General features: G+C 39.5%; 1 protein-coding gene across 1 annotated transcript in view; it reads right to left on the reverse strand.

Moving 5' to 3' along the window:
• The window catches only part of RAB3GAP2 (RAB3 GTPase activating non-catalytic protein subunit 2), a 175,304-nt gene extending 164,696 nt beyond the window's left edge, over positions 1-10,608 (reverse strand). The window contains exon 1 of the mRNA XM_007936932.2: positions 10,494-10,608. Coding sequence (XP_007935123.1) covers positions 10,494-10,608 — 115 coding nt within the window. The remainder of the gene's footprint in view (positions 1-10,493) is intronic.
• Between the last annotated feature and the right edge of the window lie 3,951 nt (positions 10,609-14,559).

A 14,559-nucleotide genomic window follows, 5' to 3' on the forward strand; every position in this document is an offset into this window, starting at 1 on the left:
GGAGGGATGGACACTGGGAAGAGGTAACTATGGGGAGGAAGTGGGAGGGGAGCTGTTGCATTGTGGTAAACTGTGGCCAATGTCATGAGACAAAGTATATGTGAACTGCTGTATAGAAAGTGAATTTGCTCTGTAAATCTTCACCCAAATCACAATTAAAAAAAAACCTGTGGCCATTAGCCACATATGGGACCATAAGGAACAGAAAAATGATTAGGTTTCTGGAGTCACGTTGCCTCGGCTAGATGCCCAGTTTTACAACTAAAGAACTGTATGACCTCAGGCAATTCCTTTAATCTCTTACTGCCTCACTGTCCCCTTTACATACAAAGTACCTGGAAGAGTGCTCACCACACAAATGCCATATATAGATGTTATAATTATCTGTCTCCAAATACATCATTCCCATTCTTACTCTATGTTTTTGTCCATACCATACCCCTCAACTAAACGCCTTCCCAATTATCTCTACCACTTCAAATTCAATTTCTTGTCTAGGATTCAGATTAATTCTTTATGAAGTTTTCTCTCACCCACCAATGCTCTTTTCCATCTGTGAAAGTATAGTATTTGACTGTGTTTTTTATTCAGATCTTAATTATATGCTTTGGGACATATGCTTTATTGTTAGTTAACATGTAATTGCCCTATTTACCATGAGTGTACACCTTGTTTACCCAAGTATTAAGCTCTTGAAAAGCAGAGAACATGTACACCAAATATGTGCAAACACCTGTACATACTGATAAATACACATACATATCCAAGAGCATCCTCACAGTTCACTTCCTCATGTATTTTCATGAAAGCAGTTACATTTAATGAAAAATTTTAAATATAATGAACAAATCAGTTGTCGATTCCAAACCTTTCACATTTTACAGGAATGCAAAACAACAGAACTTTTAAAATAAACTTTATATAAACAGTTTTTATATCCAACATCAAAACCACCTCTTCCAAATAACTTTTCTATGTAAAACTGTAATAAAATCAATGCTGTCAAGTCAATTACCCACGTGTTTCACAGCAGAACTGCACACCATCGGATTTTCAGTAGCTGTAATCTTACGGAAGCAAATCACCTGACTTTTCTTCTTTGTTGCTGCTGGCTAGAGTCAAACTACCAATCTTTCAGTTAGCAGTCAAGTGCAAACCATTTGCATCACCTAGGGATCCATAAAACTACAGTAATATTGATAATTAACTCATTCCATTCTGCTTAATTATTGAGACAAAATAATTTAAAAGTACAAATTCTTAGCTTCAGTTTTGATTAAAAATGAGAAAAATACAGTATTTTTATCCTATATTAAGTCTAAGAAGCAGAATTTGACTACATAAGAAGAAAATTCTCTAGAAATAGAACTCAGAGTAGATGGCTTGATATGGATTAATGGATCTTTCTATTTCATACAAAGGAGCCCTGATAGCACAACAGTTAAGTGCTTGGCTATGAACCCAAACGTTGGCAGTTCAAACCAAGCCAGTGGTTCTCAGGAAGAAAGACCTGATGATCAACTTCCATAAAGATTACAGCCAACAAAACTCTATAGGCTAGTTTCACTCTGTCACATGGAGTTGCTGAATCAGAATCGATAGCACCCCAAAAATACATATTTCATACACACAAAATACATATTCAATATTTCAAAACAAAATTCCTATTGTAGCTAACAAAAGATACTGCGTCAATAAGGGGTTAATAACGAAAAACTAATACACACATTCAATTTCATGTGGCTTTCAACAACCTAGTTTTTTGGTAGGTCTAGGAAAAATAATTACAAAGACTACTGAGCTCCCAACTAAATGCTGTACCATTCTGAAGTAGCATTGGGAAAAGAAAAAGAAAAAAATAAAAGAGTATCTACATTGTTCTTAAATTGTGACTACTCTATAAGGAATCCCTGGATGGTGAAAACAGTCAACAGTTACACTAGGCTATTAACCAAAAGTTAGAAGTTTGAGTCCAGCATGAGGCACCTTGAAAGAAAGACCTGGCAATCTACCTCCAAAAATCAACTATTGGAAAACCCTATGGAATACAGATCTACTCTGACACATATGGGGTCATCATGAGTTGGAATCAACATGACGACAATTGGTGGCTAGTACTCTGTAATTCAAATGTTCTTTCTGTCAAAAGTGAATAAAACAAGTTAAACTGAAAACAACATAAAATGAGCAAATATTGTCTATTGGAGAAATCTAAATATAGATCATAAGGATGCTTCTCTAATCTTGTTATACTTTCATGCTATGAGTCACATGCCAGATGTAGCTCTTAGAGCATCCTTCTAAATTATATTCCATCAGGACAATATTCCAGCTGTAAAGCAAATATTTCAGAGGTTCATGTTTTAATTGGGCTTTCTCATTTCACTTCCTAACCAACTTGGCATTTCTAGGCACATGAGCCTTTTCTACTTAGATTTGAATCTTTTCTTGCCAAACCTTTCTCAAGGGGTAAGCTTCCGTTAACATGTATTCTTTTCACATTCTTAACCACTTTTTCTTAAAACTCACAGAAAATCAAGGATTACACTGAAGATTCAGTTTAAGTCTATCAAGAAGTCTGCCTCCTTCAAATATTTTGTTAGTTCACCTCATGTGAAGTTACCTTCACTCTTGTTTCATACCACATTTTGAATTATACCTTTTCTATATATATAAGCTGATCTCCAAATAACTTATATGATATTGACAGAAATGAAGAAAAACAAGATGAAAATATAAATACTAGTAACAAAAAACTACCTCCTGACTTTTCAATCTTTAACATATTTTTTATAGCTAACGCTTAACAGGACTATTTTGAACTGTCTAGAATAATTGGCAAAATAAGTATAAACCTTTGTTCTTACCCTTATCAAGTTAAGTATTTTGCTTGAATGAATAAAATCAAAGACTTCAAAATGTAAAATGTATGCTTTTAATTCCCTCTGAAGAGAATATTTTTCCCCTCAAGAGATTAGATTTATACTAGTATATAAAAAAAAAAAAACCGTTTAGTCTCTCACTTGACAAATGATACACTTATTGAAATCTTCAAACGACAGAGAAAATACATTTTAACTCACTCATAAAAAATTATAGATGTCTTTTTCAGGAGTATTCCAATGAAAGAATATTTTACCAACGAAAGCTTAATAAGAAATTCAATCTCTGCTTTCCACATCTCTATTTAATTCCCAAAATACAGTATTCTTTTTTGCTACTGAACAGTCTGTCCTCATAAACTGCATGTATGTTTTTCACTTAACAAGGACCTGAAGCTAGAAAGGAAATTGAATCCTAGAAATGGACAAATAATTTGACAGTATTTGCTGTTTCCAATATCAGTATGTCAAGATCAAAAACTAAATTAGAAACTGAAGTCATTAAATGTTAAGAAAAGGAAAATTTAATTTAATCTCTATGGTCTAATAAAAGATCTTATTAGCACAGAAGGAAATTCACTTCCGTTCTTCTAGTTCTAAGAAAAAAAAAAGAACAGAGATAATGAACTTGTTTCTATAAAAAGCAAGAACCTCTAGAACCTACGACTTGTAATAATTCAGAGGGTTCAAGAAATCTTACTTGGCTCTTCTTGGCCAAGGTAAGGAAAGCATCATGCAGTAGTATAAGCAAAAAAAGACAAAAGAATAGACAATCTGGTTCTTAGCTTTCTATGCTTCAGAATTATTAGTCTTTTACTATTTCCAGGGAAAGGGAAAAATAAATTTCATATTTGCATATTCCTTTCAGAACATAAAAACAGAATGGAATCCAGAATAATGAGATCATCTAGCTTTCAACAAGCAGGAGTTCATTTCTTTCAAACCATCATGATTAAATCACACTAGGTCATTTGAGTTGTAGAATTCCAAAAACTTCTGTTCTCTACAACGTGACTCTCTAAAGTGACCCCTGAATCATATAAGAACAACATGCTTTCTAATAGTTAATTCACAAAATCACTGAATTGAAGATACCTTAAAGCAGGACTAAAGTACATTCTCCTGACCTCAGGTAAGAGTGCTCTAAAAAGTTTATGAAAATGAACATACTATGCTCCATTTACCAAAAACTTTACCATACTCCATTTACTAAGAAAAGAAAACTTTAGGCCCACCCACCTTAAAACAAAAACAGTAACAAACTATGGATCTGGAGAATTTACTATGTGCTGGTAGTGTAGTGCCTAAGGCACTCGACTGCTAACCAGAAGGCTGGTGGTTCAAACCCATCAGCCACTCCTCAGAAGGAAGGTTGGACAATCTACTTCCATAGTGATACCACCTGGGAAACCCAAGGAGGGGTCACTATGATTTGGGTCTGACTCAACGGGACATAACAACAATATACTCTGCATTTACTTTGTTTTTCAGAAGAAGCCACTAATTAAATCCACTGCCACTGAGTCAATTTCAACTCATAGAGACCCTATAGGAAAACACAGAACTGTCCCATGGAGTTTCCTAGGCTGTAAATCTTTATGGAAGCAGACCATCACATCTTTCTCCCACAGAACAGCTGGTGGGTTCGAATGGCTGACTTTTCAGTTAGTAGTTGAATGGTTTAAACACCGCACTACGTTCCTTCCGAGGAGTGGCTGGTGGGTTTGAATTGCCAGCCTTCTGGTTTGCAGTCAAATGCCTTAGGCACTATGTATGCCACCAGAGCTTTTGGAAAAGCAAATCAAAGTATACAGCAAAACCAAAACTGAATCCACTGCCATAGAATCGATTCCCACTGACAGTGACCCTGTAAGACAGAGTAGAACTGCCCCATAAGGTTGATAAGGCTGTAAATCTCTATGGAAACAGATTGCCACATTTTTCTCCTGCAGAGCAGCTGGTGGGTTAGAACTACCAACCTTACAGTTAGCAGGCAAGTGCTTAGACCACTGCACCACCAGGGCTCCTTTAGTTACTGCCTAGAGGGCAAAAATATATAATATCAGGAAGAGCTAACACATCTTTTATAATTTTGTTTTTTACAACCTCATTCTTATGTGTTACTGGTTTACGATAACCCAAAAACAGAAAAAGAGAAGCACAACTAATAAGGGGAAGGAGGATGCACAATGATGAAATGAGGACTAAAGTATATAAATATTGCTGGGTAAAGATAATTTCTGCACATTCTAAAATAACAATTCTATATCTTCCTTCTTTAATCCATTCTATTATTCTAGAGTCCTAGTGGCACAATGGTTAAGAAGCTGTTGGCTGCTAAGCAAAAGGTTGGGAGTTCAAACCCACCAAGTGGCTCCTGGTGATCTGCCCTCATGAAGATTAAAGCCTAGAAAATCCTATGGAGCAGTTATATTCTGTCATATGGGATCACTATGAGTCAAAAATTGACTTGACAGTACCTAACAACAATATTCAACTACTGTCACTGTGAGAAAACTTTCTTTACATTTAAACTAAATCTCTTCAGTCCAGCTTAATCTTACTATTTGGGGAAAAAAAACTCATTGCTATCAAGTCCATTCTGACTCACAGCGACCCCAGGTGTTACAAAGCCGAACTACTCCGTAGGGTTTTCTTGACTGTAATCTTTATGGGAGATTGCCACACCTTTCTTCTACAACACCAGTAGGAGGGTTCAAACCAAAAAACTTTATGTTAACAGCCAATCACAAACCACTTTCACTACACAGAGATCTAATCTTACCATCACTTGCTGCCTTAAAAAAAAAAAATACACATAGAGAGCCTCATGATACTCTTAACAGTATCACAGGACAACCTAGAACACTTTGGTCCCATATTAAAGGAAACAATGTAGATAGGATGCTTTATCACCATGATTTATTTTACAGTTAGCATTTTTTAAAAAACAAGGGCATTCAACTCAGACACAACTCACATGTATTTATTCATTATCAAGTCTCTACAATATACCAGCTGTGATACTGTTGAGAACATAATGAACATACTACTTGTTCCCTACGCTAAGGTGGCTCCCAGTGCAGTGCAAAATACAGGGATACCAACAGGCAAATTCATCACAATTATGCTATTAACAAAAAATTGGAAACTACAGGGAAAAAGTTACTCACATACTCTAGAGTGAAGGTATTCCATGCCAGTCACTACAGATGTGTGTCATTTTTCACTGCTCCATATTTTTTCACAGTATAAACGTAGCTTTTTTTTAATCAATCCACTAATATCAAATATTACATTCTTTCTGGTTTTTTTTTAGTTACAAATACCATCGCAATGACCATTTTCATAACATTAAACAACTGCATACTGATCTTTCTACTCTATAAATTGTTTCCAACCTTGCAGCTTTCAACACAATTGTTTTAAAAATGAGTAAACATCCAAACCAAGAAACCAAACCCAATGCCATCAGTCAATTCCAACTTATTGTAACCCTATAGACAGGCAGGAACTCTGGTAGCGTAGCACCTAAGGCACTTGACTGCTAACCAGAAGGCTGGTGGTTCAAACCCACCAGCCACTCCTCGGAAAGAAAGTTGGGCAATCTACTTCCATAGTGTTATCGCCTTGGAAACCCGAGGAGGGGTAGCTCTGAGTCAGGGCCGACTCAACAGCACATAACAACAACAACATAAGACAAGAAGAACTGCCTCATAGGGTTTGCAAGGCTGTAAACCTTTATGGAAGCAGAGTACTTCATCTTTCTTCCACAGAGCAGCTGGTAGTTTTGAACCACTGACCTTCTGGCTGGCAAGGGAAAAGGGTCCTGGTGCCTATCCGTGGCTGCCTGGCCCACCATACTCACCTCAAGCAGGGACTACTAGGGTAGACTTGGGACCTGGAGAGTTAGTGAGATACAGATATGATCTCTTTCATACTTAGCAAAGTATATCACCTATGTTCCATCCTGTTCTTAGACAGTGATTTCTGAACTCTATTCTAACTTATGGGACTACAGATGTATATGTGGTCAGATGTTGCCTAAACAGACACTAAGTAACGCATACCTAAACCACAAACCAAACCCACTGTCTCTGAGTCGATGACTCATAGTGACCCCCTCTGGGTTTCCGAGGCAGTAAATCATTACGGACGTTGATTGCTCAGTCTTAACTTTAGGTGGTCAGAAAAGGTCTTGAGGAGTTGACATTTAAGCTGAAGTTTGAATGACAAGATGCGTTAGTCATGCAAAGATCTTACAGAGCACCCAAAGCAGAGACAATAGCAAGGGCAAAGGCCACATACACAAAGGCCTGGCTGACTCAAAACAAAGTGTTGTTGAAGCATAAGAAGTAAGGGGAGAAAAGTAGGAGACCTCAGAGGTGGCAGACCTTGAAGGGCCTTATAAACCATGTTAAGAGTTCTGGATTTTACATTAAGAGCAAGGGAAAGCCACAGAGGTCTACAAAGAGGGGAATGTTGTGATCTAAGTTATGTCTTTTAAATGTTCATGTTGACTAATTATTGGATTTTTCACATATAACATGGCCACATATGTAACATGCATAGCACTCATGAGAAATTAATGTGTGAAGAAGGCTGCACGGTTTGGAAAAAAGTTTAACATGTGTGCCATTGGTCCAGGAAAAAAATACATGGTACAAGGAACCAAGAGTGAGATGCAAGATCTGTTAGGAGACTGACTAGTGCTATGGCCCAGATGAAAGAAGATGGTGGGCGAAATCATAGAAATGGCAGTGGCATAGAAAATATGTATTTCTTTTCTCTACATTCCTTCTATCTACAGTCCTTCACAATCCATCTTCCTGTGATAGTCAAACTCATTTTTAACTCCTCAACCTCCTATATTTGTCTCCACCATCCCAGTAACACTGTCCTAAAGTCCCAGGCACTTCCACATTTCCAAAGCCAATGAACACTTCTCTATCCTTATCTTACCTGAACTCTGCTGCATTTGTAAAGCTGACCAATCACTTTTCACCTTCATCAAATTCTCTCCTCTTTCAGCTCCTGGGCCATTACTCTGATCTGTTTTTCCTCTTCCTCAGTGCTCTTCTCAGTAATCTCTGCTTGACTCTTTTCCTCTAAGGTTATATATTCATGGTCACTTCATTTCCCAATATATTTACAATCCCTAGGAGGCAGAATTGACAAATTTTTGCTGGTAACCCCCAAATTAACATTTCTAGCCCAGGACACCTTACCAAGTTTTGGACCTCTATGACCAGTGTTCTAGTGGACCTCCTCACTTGGACATACCACAAATATTTAAAATGGAGAAGTTCCAAAATCTATCTCCTTTATTCTCTCTCATTATACACCCCTGACCAAGCCAAAAGCCAAAAAGCACCTAGGCTCCCTTTCATTCACAAGCTACACCCCTCATCAGACTATCACTCATCAAAAAACCAAACCCCACTGCTATTAAGTAGATTCCAACTCATAATGACCCTGAAGAACAGGGCAGTACTCCCCTATAGCATTTGCAAGACCATAAATCTTTAGAGAAGCAGACTGCCACATCTTTCTCTCACATTTTGTGTGATTTCTCTCACATCTGGTGAGTTCAAACTGTTGACCTTTTGGTTGGGAGCTCAGCCACTTTAACCACTGTGTCACCTGGGCTCTTAGACTTTCACTAGGTTCAGCAAAATTTTACTGCTTTAATATCTTTCTAATCTAGCCCCTGCTCTCAAATCCTGCTTTGGCTATTTTAGTTCAAGCTCATCTCACTTCTTGATTGGATTATTGGAATCAATTTCCATTTCCTAACTCTCCTTCACACTGTGGCCAAAGCACTTAATAGTCAATAAATTCAACATATACATAAATTCAATACATGTTTGTTGATTACATTCAGTAAAAATCTGTTATTTCTCTGCTTAAAGTCTTTTGGAGGCACCCGAAAACTTTCACAAGGCTTCTTCCAATCTCGCTCCCTACTACTAATGCAGTCTCATCTCCAGCAATCTTCCTCTCACATCTTCCTCTCCAGAGGTTCAGCTTTCCTTAGCTGTTTAAATGTCATGGCATCTCATGCCTCCCTTCCTCTGCATGTTATTGTTGATGTTGTTGTTAGCTGCCATCAAGTTGGCTCTGGACTCATGGGACCATTGTGATTCACTGGCTGAATTTTTGGAAGCAGATCAGCAAGGCTTTCTTCCCATTAGTCTAGAAGCTCCCTTGAAACCTGCTGAGCATCACAGCAACAAGCAAGCCTCCACTGACAGATGGGATGGTGGCTGTGCTTGAGATGCACTCGTCAGGAATCAAAGCTAGGTCACCCAGCATGGAAGATGGGAATTGCACCACTGAATGAATCACCACTGCACCACGCATATGCTCTCACCTCTCCCTAACTCATCTAGCTACTACTTCAACGACTGGCTTAAGCATCACCAACTCAAGTACGTGTACCCTAGTGTCTCATGTATAACTTAATCACACCGTATGGTAGCTGCCAATTTATTTGTTTCTCTCCCCCATAAACCATACACTCCTAGCGGGCAAGGACCATCAACCTTACTTAATCTCTTTAAGCAGTGACTGGCACAGAGATATACCGATTGATAGCTTTGATTTGATATCTTCTAAGTATTGGCAAATAACAACAAACAACAACAAAGTATTTTTAAAGAAGGGGGAAGAGCATATTTAGTGGACCTTTTTTCAAAGTACTGGTTTGGTTTTTGTACACATATTACAAAGCCAAACGTGCTTTTGATTGGAAATACGAAGACAACAAACACAAAATGCAGGAAATTCTGAGAACTATGCAGTATCTAATAAACCGGTCCTGAGATTTTATGCTACAGTCACGCAGGTGGGCAAATGCTTATTTAACATTGTTTGATGATAATTATGAGTGGAAGGCTTCTCACCTCAGAGAAGCACATTAATTTTTCTTGGCCACGTTACTGTAATTTAAGTTCCTGAAATAGATTCGCGTTCATTTCTCTAACCTGACAGGTTATTTTCCTTATTTAGGAAACGCTTACTCACCACCTGCGGAGTCAGTAACTTGTCAACCAGTCATTTATTCTCTAAATCTGAATAGGGTGAGGGGAGAGGGGAGGTAATAAACACTTTCGGAAGTGGAAGTGACAAAAGGACACAGCCCCAGGGATGGAGGGGAATGGGGTTGGGGAAATCCCAGGCAGTGCAGACAACTGGCAAGGAATGGGGAGCAGGATGAAACCACAGAGGTTGCAGCAAGGAACAAGGGATCCTAGGCTGGCGAAAGAGAGAGATGGAGAAAAGATTCACAGAAAAAGCTAGGTGTAGGGGGTGGGGAAACATGATCAGCAGAGGCGAGTGGAAAACGCAGTTTTGGGCCCGAAGCTGGAGTGGCTTAGGAAAAAAGCTAAGGCAAGAAGAAAAGAAGCCCGACGGTGCCGAAGCGTATGGGGCTTTACAAGGGGCCGTCAGGAGTCCTCACAGTGCTAACTCAGGAAACGTGGACGAAATTATGGGCTCCGAAGACAGAGGCGGAGCGAGGAGCAATGGGAGACCTGAAGCCTCGAAGCCAAGACTGCTAAGGTGTGGGATGCGGGGAAGGGCGGGTATGGTAAGGTCATGGGCACTTACTGGGGTCCCTCCGCGCGACGCCGCTGGGGGTGTCCTCCCGCAGGTGAGGAAAGAGGAAGTCCCGGGCGGCCTGGAGGTCCTGGAAGTAGCAGAACTGGACCAAGGAGCAGGCCATAGCGCCAGGGAACTCCACTGGGACAATCAACCTACCTCACAACGCCCTGCCCCCCGCCGCCCCTCAGCTTCCACCGCCTAGCCCCAACTGCTTTAGCCACGCAGCAGGCAGGGAAACAAAACCGGAAGTTGTCGGGGTACCCAGGCTCGCCGCCCCAGTGCATTGCGCGTGCGCAGGACGGGCCCGGACCCGGGGGAAGGCGAGGTTCGAGTCATGTGACTATTGGGCTTCTGCTGGAGTGTTTAATGTCAGTGATTTCAGCCCCAGTGCTCCTCATCCGCGGGGGATGAACCCTGAAGCCCTCGTTTTTTAGCCAAAGGTGATCTCATTGGTTGGTGTCCGCGCGGACCTTTGAGTCATTCAACAATATTGATATATTAAGTTAGTGGCAGTCCCGTGGGGGATGGTGTTACACAAAAATCGAATATTTCAAAAGATTAGTTGCTCATCCAGAAATCAGTCCTATTAAGGCTGGCTTTGCCCCTCCTGTAAATCCCTGTGCTGTTGTTATACTGTATTGTACGCCACTATTTTCCTTATCAATTTGCTTTCTCATTCATTCCTTCACTCATCCATTCAACAAATTTGTTGCTTGTCTTTGTGCCAGCCACGTAAGACGTAAGACGCTGACTATTAAGCAGAGAACAAAAGAGATGTAGTACCTATTCCCATGGACCTAAAATTCTAGTGGCTGAAACAAGTGCTAAGCAACTAATTACTCAGCTTTAACTGAAATTGAGATAATGCCAGGAAGAAAAGAAGTACAAAGTGCTATGACAGTGTAACAGGGGACCTGACCTCGTTATTTTTTGTTTCGTTTTTTGAGGGGAAGTGTCAGGATCAGGAACCAATTTTATCATTTTATACTCTTGAGGGATTGGGATCTCACTTAACTCCACCTTACATTACCAGTATCTTTAAGGTTGGCGCTTCGAACCCTTGCAGCTGCTCTCCAGAAGAAAGGCCTGGCGAACATCAGTAGATTACGGCCAAAAAAAAAAAAAAAAAACCTTATGGACCAGTTCTACTCTATAGCACATGAGGTTGCCCTAAATCAGAAGCAACTCCAAGCTAAGTAACAGTAGCAGACTAAGATCTGATCTGACATGTAGTAACCATTCAATGAATGCTTTTTGAAGAAATTAATGGAGTAGAATATATGCATGCACTAAATAGAATAACCCCTTTCATTTACAAAGCACTTTATATGCTTACTCCACTGTGCATTACTCCACTGGATAGTTAAAATGCCGTCTTGAAACAATATGACTTATCCCATTTTATTAATAAAGAAATTGATCTACGTGTCTCAGAGAAGTCTATTTAAGTTAATTTTCTAAAAAGTAAATGCCAAAAAAGGAATTATTTTAAGGTTAGTTCAGAGGACTTGAGGTACGCACACACTTCCCAAAGGAAACAAGTCATCTACTTTGCATGAGAGAGAAAAATGGCACAGGGATAAATTGAAGACAGATGGGGTCTGGAGCATTCATTTCTAACAGGCCTATGCACATATTTAGTCCTAATCAGATAAACAGAAGGAGTGGTGCCTTAGCGGATAAGGCACTTGACTGCTAACTGGAAGGTCAGCAGTTCAAACCCACCAGCTATTCTGTGGAAGGAGGATCAGGCAATCTACTTCTGTAAAGATTTATAGCCTCAGAAACCCAATGGGGGTCGCTATGAGTTGAAAATTACTCAAGGGCAGTGAGTTTATAACTACTCCATTAGTTCCTGTTTCTGGAACAATTCTCACAAAATAGAATGTTGTCCAGTGCTGTCAAGTTGGCTTCAACTCATCGCAACTCTATGTACAACAGAACAAAACACTGTCCAGTCCTGTGCCAGCCTCACAGTCCTTGCTATAACTGAGCCCATCATTGCGGCCCGTCAATCCATCTCATTGAGGGCCTTCCCCTTTTTTTGTTGACCCTCCATTTTATCAAGCATGATATCCTTCTCCAGGAAGTGGTCCCTTCTGACAACATGACCAACGTAGGTCAGAGGAAGTCTGGCCATTCTCACTTCCAAGTAGCATTCTGGCTGCACTTCTTCCAGAACAGATTTGTTTATTCTTTTTGCAGTCCATGATACTTTCAGTATTCTTTGCCAACACCACAACTCAAAAACATCAACTCTTCAGTCTTCCTTATTCATTTTCCAGCTTTCAATGCATATATAAGGTGATTGAAAATATAATGGCTTGTGTTAGGTGCACCTTAGTCTTCAAGGAGATATCTTTGGTTTTCAGCACTTGAAAGAGGTCTTTTGCAGCGGATTTGCCCAGTGCAATATGATGTCTTGACTGGTGCTTCCATTGGTGTCATTTGTGGAACCAAGTAATAATAAATCTTTACTGACTTCAATCTTTTCTCCATTTATTGTGATGTTGCTTATTGGTCCACTTGTGAGGATTTTCATTTTCTTTATGTTGAGATGTAATCCATACTGCAGACTGTAGTCATCACTAAGTGCTTCAAGTCATCCTCACTTCAGCAAGCAAAGTTGTGTCATCTGCATATCACAGGTTGTTAATGAGTCTTCCTCCAATCCTGATGCCACATTCTTCTTCATATAGTCTAGCTTCTCAGATTATTTGCTCAGCATACAGATTGAATAAGTATGGTGAAAGGATACAACCCTGACGCACTCCCTTCCTGATGTTAAACCATGCAATATCCCTTTGTTCTGTTGAATGACAGCTTCCTGGTCTATGCACAGGTTCCTCACGAGCACATTTAAGTGTTCTGGAATTCCCATTCTTCTCAATGTCATCCATAATCTGTTATGATCCACACAGTCAAATGCTTTTGCATAGTCAATTAAATACAAGTAAACATCTTTCTGGTATTCTTTCCTTTCATCCAAAATCCGTGTGACATCAGCAATGATATTCCTCATTCCACATCCTCTTCTGAATACAGCTTGCATTTCTGGAAGTTCTCTGTCAATATACTGCTGCAACCATTTTTGAATTATCTTCACAAGATTTTACTTGCGTGTGATACTGTTTGATAATTTCCATATTCTGTGGAATGGGTACAAATATGAATCTCTTCCAGTCAGTTGGCCAGGTAGCTGTCTTCCAAAATCTTGGCATAGACGAGTGAGTGCCTCCAGTGCAGCATCTGTTTGTTGAAACATCTCAGTGGGTATTCTATCAATTCCTGGAGCATTGTTCTTCACCAGTTCCTTCAGTGCAGCTTTAACTTCTTCCTTTAATACTATTGGTTCTTGATCATATGCCACCTCCTGATATGGATGAACATCGACCAATTCTTCTTGGTACAGTGATTCTGTGTATTCCATCCATCTTCTTTTGATTCTTCCTGCATCATTCAATATTTTGCCCATCCAATCTTTCAATATTGCAACTAGAGGCTTGAATTTTTTCCTAAGTTCTTTCAGCTTGAGAAATGCTGAGTGTGTTCTTCCCTTTCATTATAATAATTGACTTTATCTTCTTGAGCTGCTCTTTGAAATCTTCTGTTCAGCTGTTTTATCCTGTCATTTCTTCCATTTGCTTTAGCTACTCTCTTCTCAAGGGCAAGTTTCAGAGACTCTTCTGACATCCAATTTGGACTTTTCTCCCTTTCCTGTCTGTTTAAAAATCTTTTGCTTCCTTCATAGATGATGTTCTTGATGTTATCCCACAATTCCTCTGGTTTTCAGTCATTGGTGTTCAGTGCATCAAATCTGTTCTTTAGATGATCTCTAAATTCAGGAGGGATATAATCAGGGTCATATTTTGGCTCTTGTGGACTTCTTTTAATTGTCTTAAGCTTCAACATGAACTTGCATATGAACAGTTGATGGTTTGTTCCACAGTCAGCTCCTGGCCTTGTTGTGGCTGAAGATATTGAACTTCTCCATCGCCTCTTTCCACAGATGTAGTCAATTTGATTCCTGTGTACTCCATCTGGTGAAGTCCACACGTATAGCTGCCGTTTG

Source organism: Orycteropus afer, unplaced genomic scaffold (assembly GCF_000298275.1).
Source record: "Orycteropus afer afer isolate SDZICR_OR568_19922 unplaced genomic scaffold, OryAfe1.0 scaffold00039, whole genome shotgun sequence".
Taxonomy (NCBI): domain Eukaryota; kingdom Metazoa; phylum Chordata; class Mammalia; order Tubulidentata; family Orycteropodidae; genus Orycteropus; species Orycteropus afer.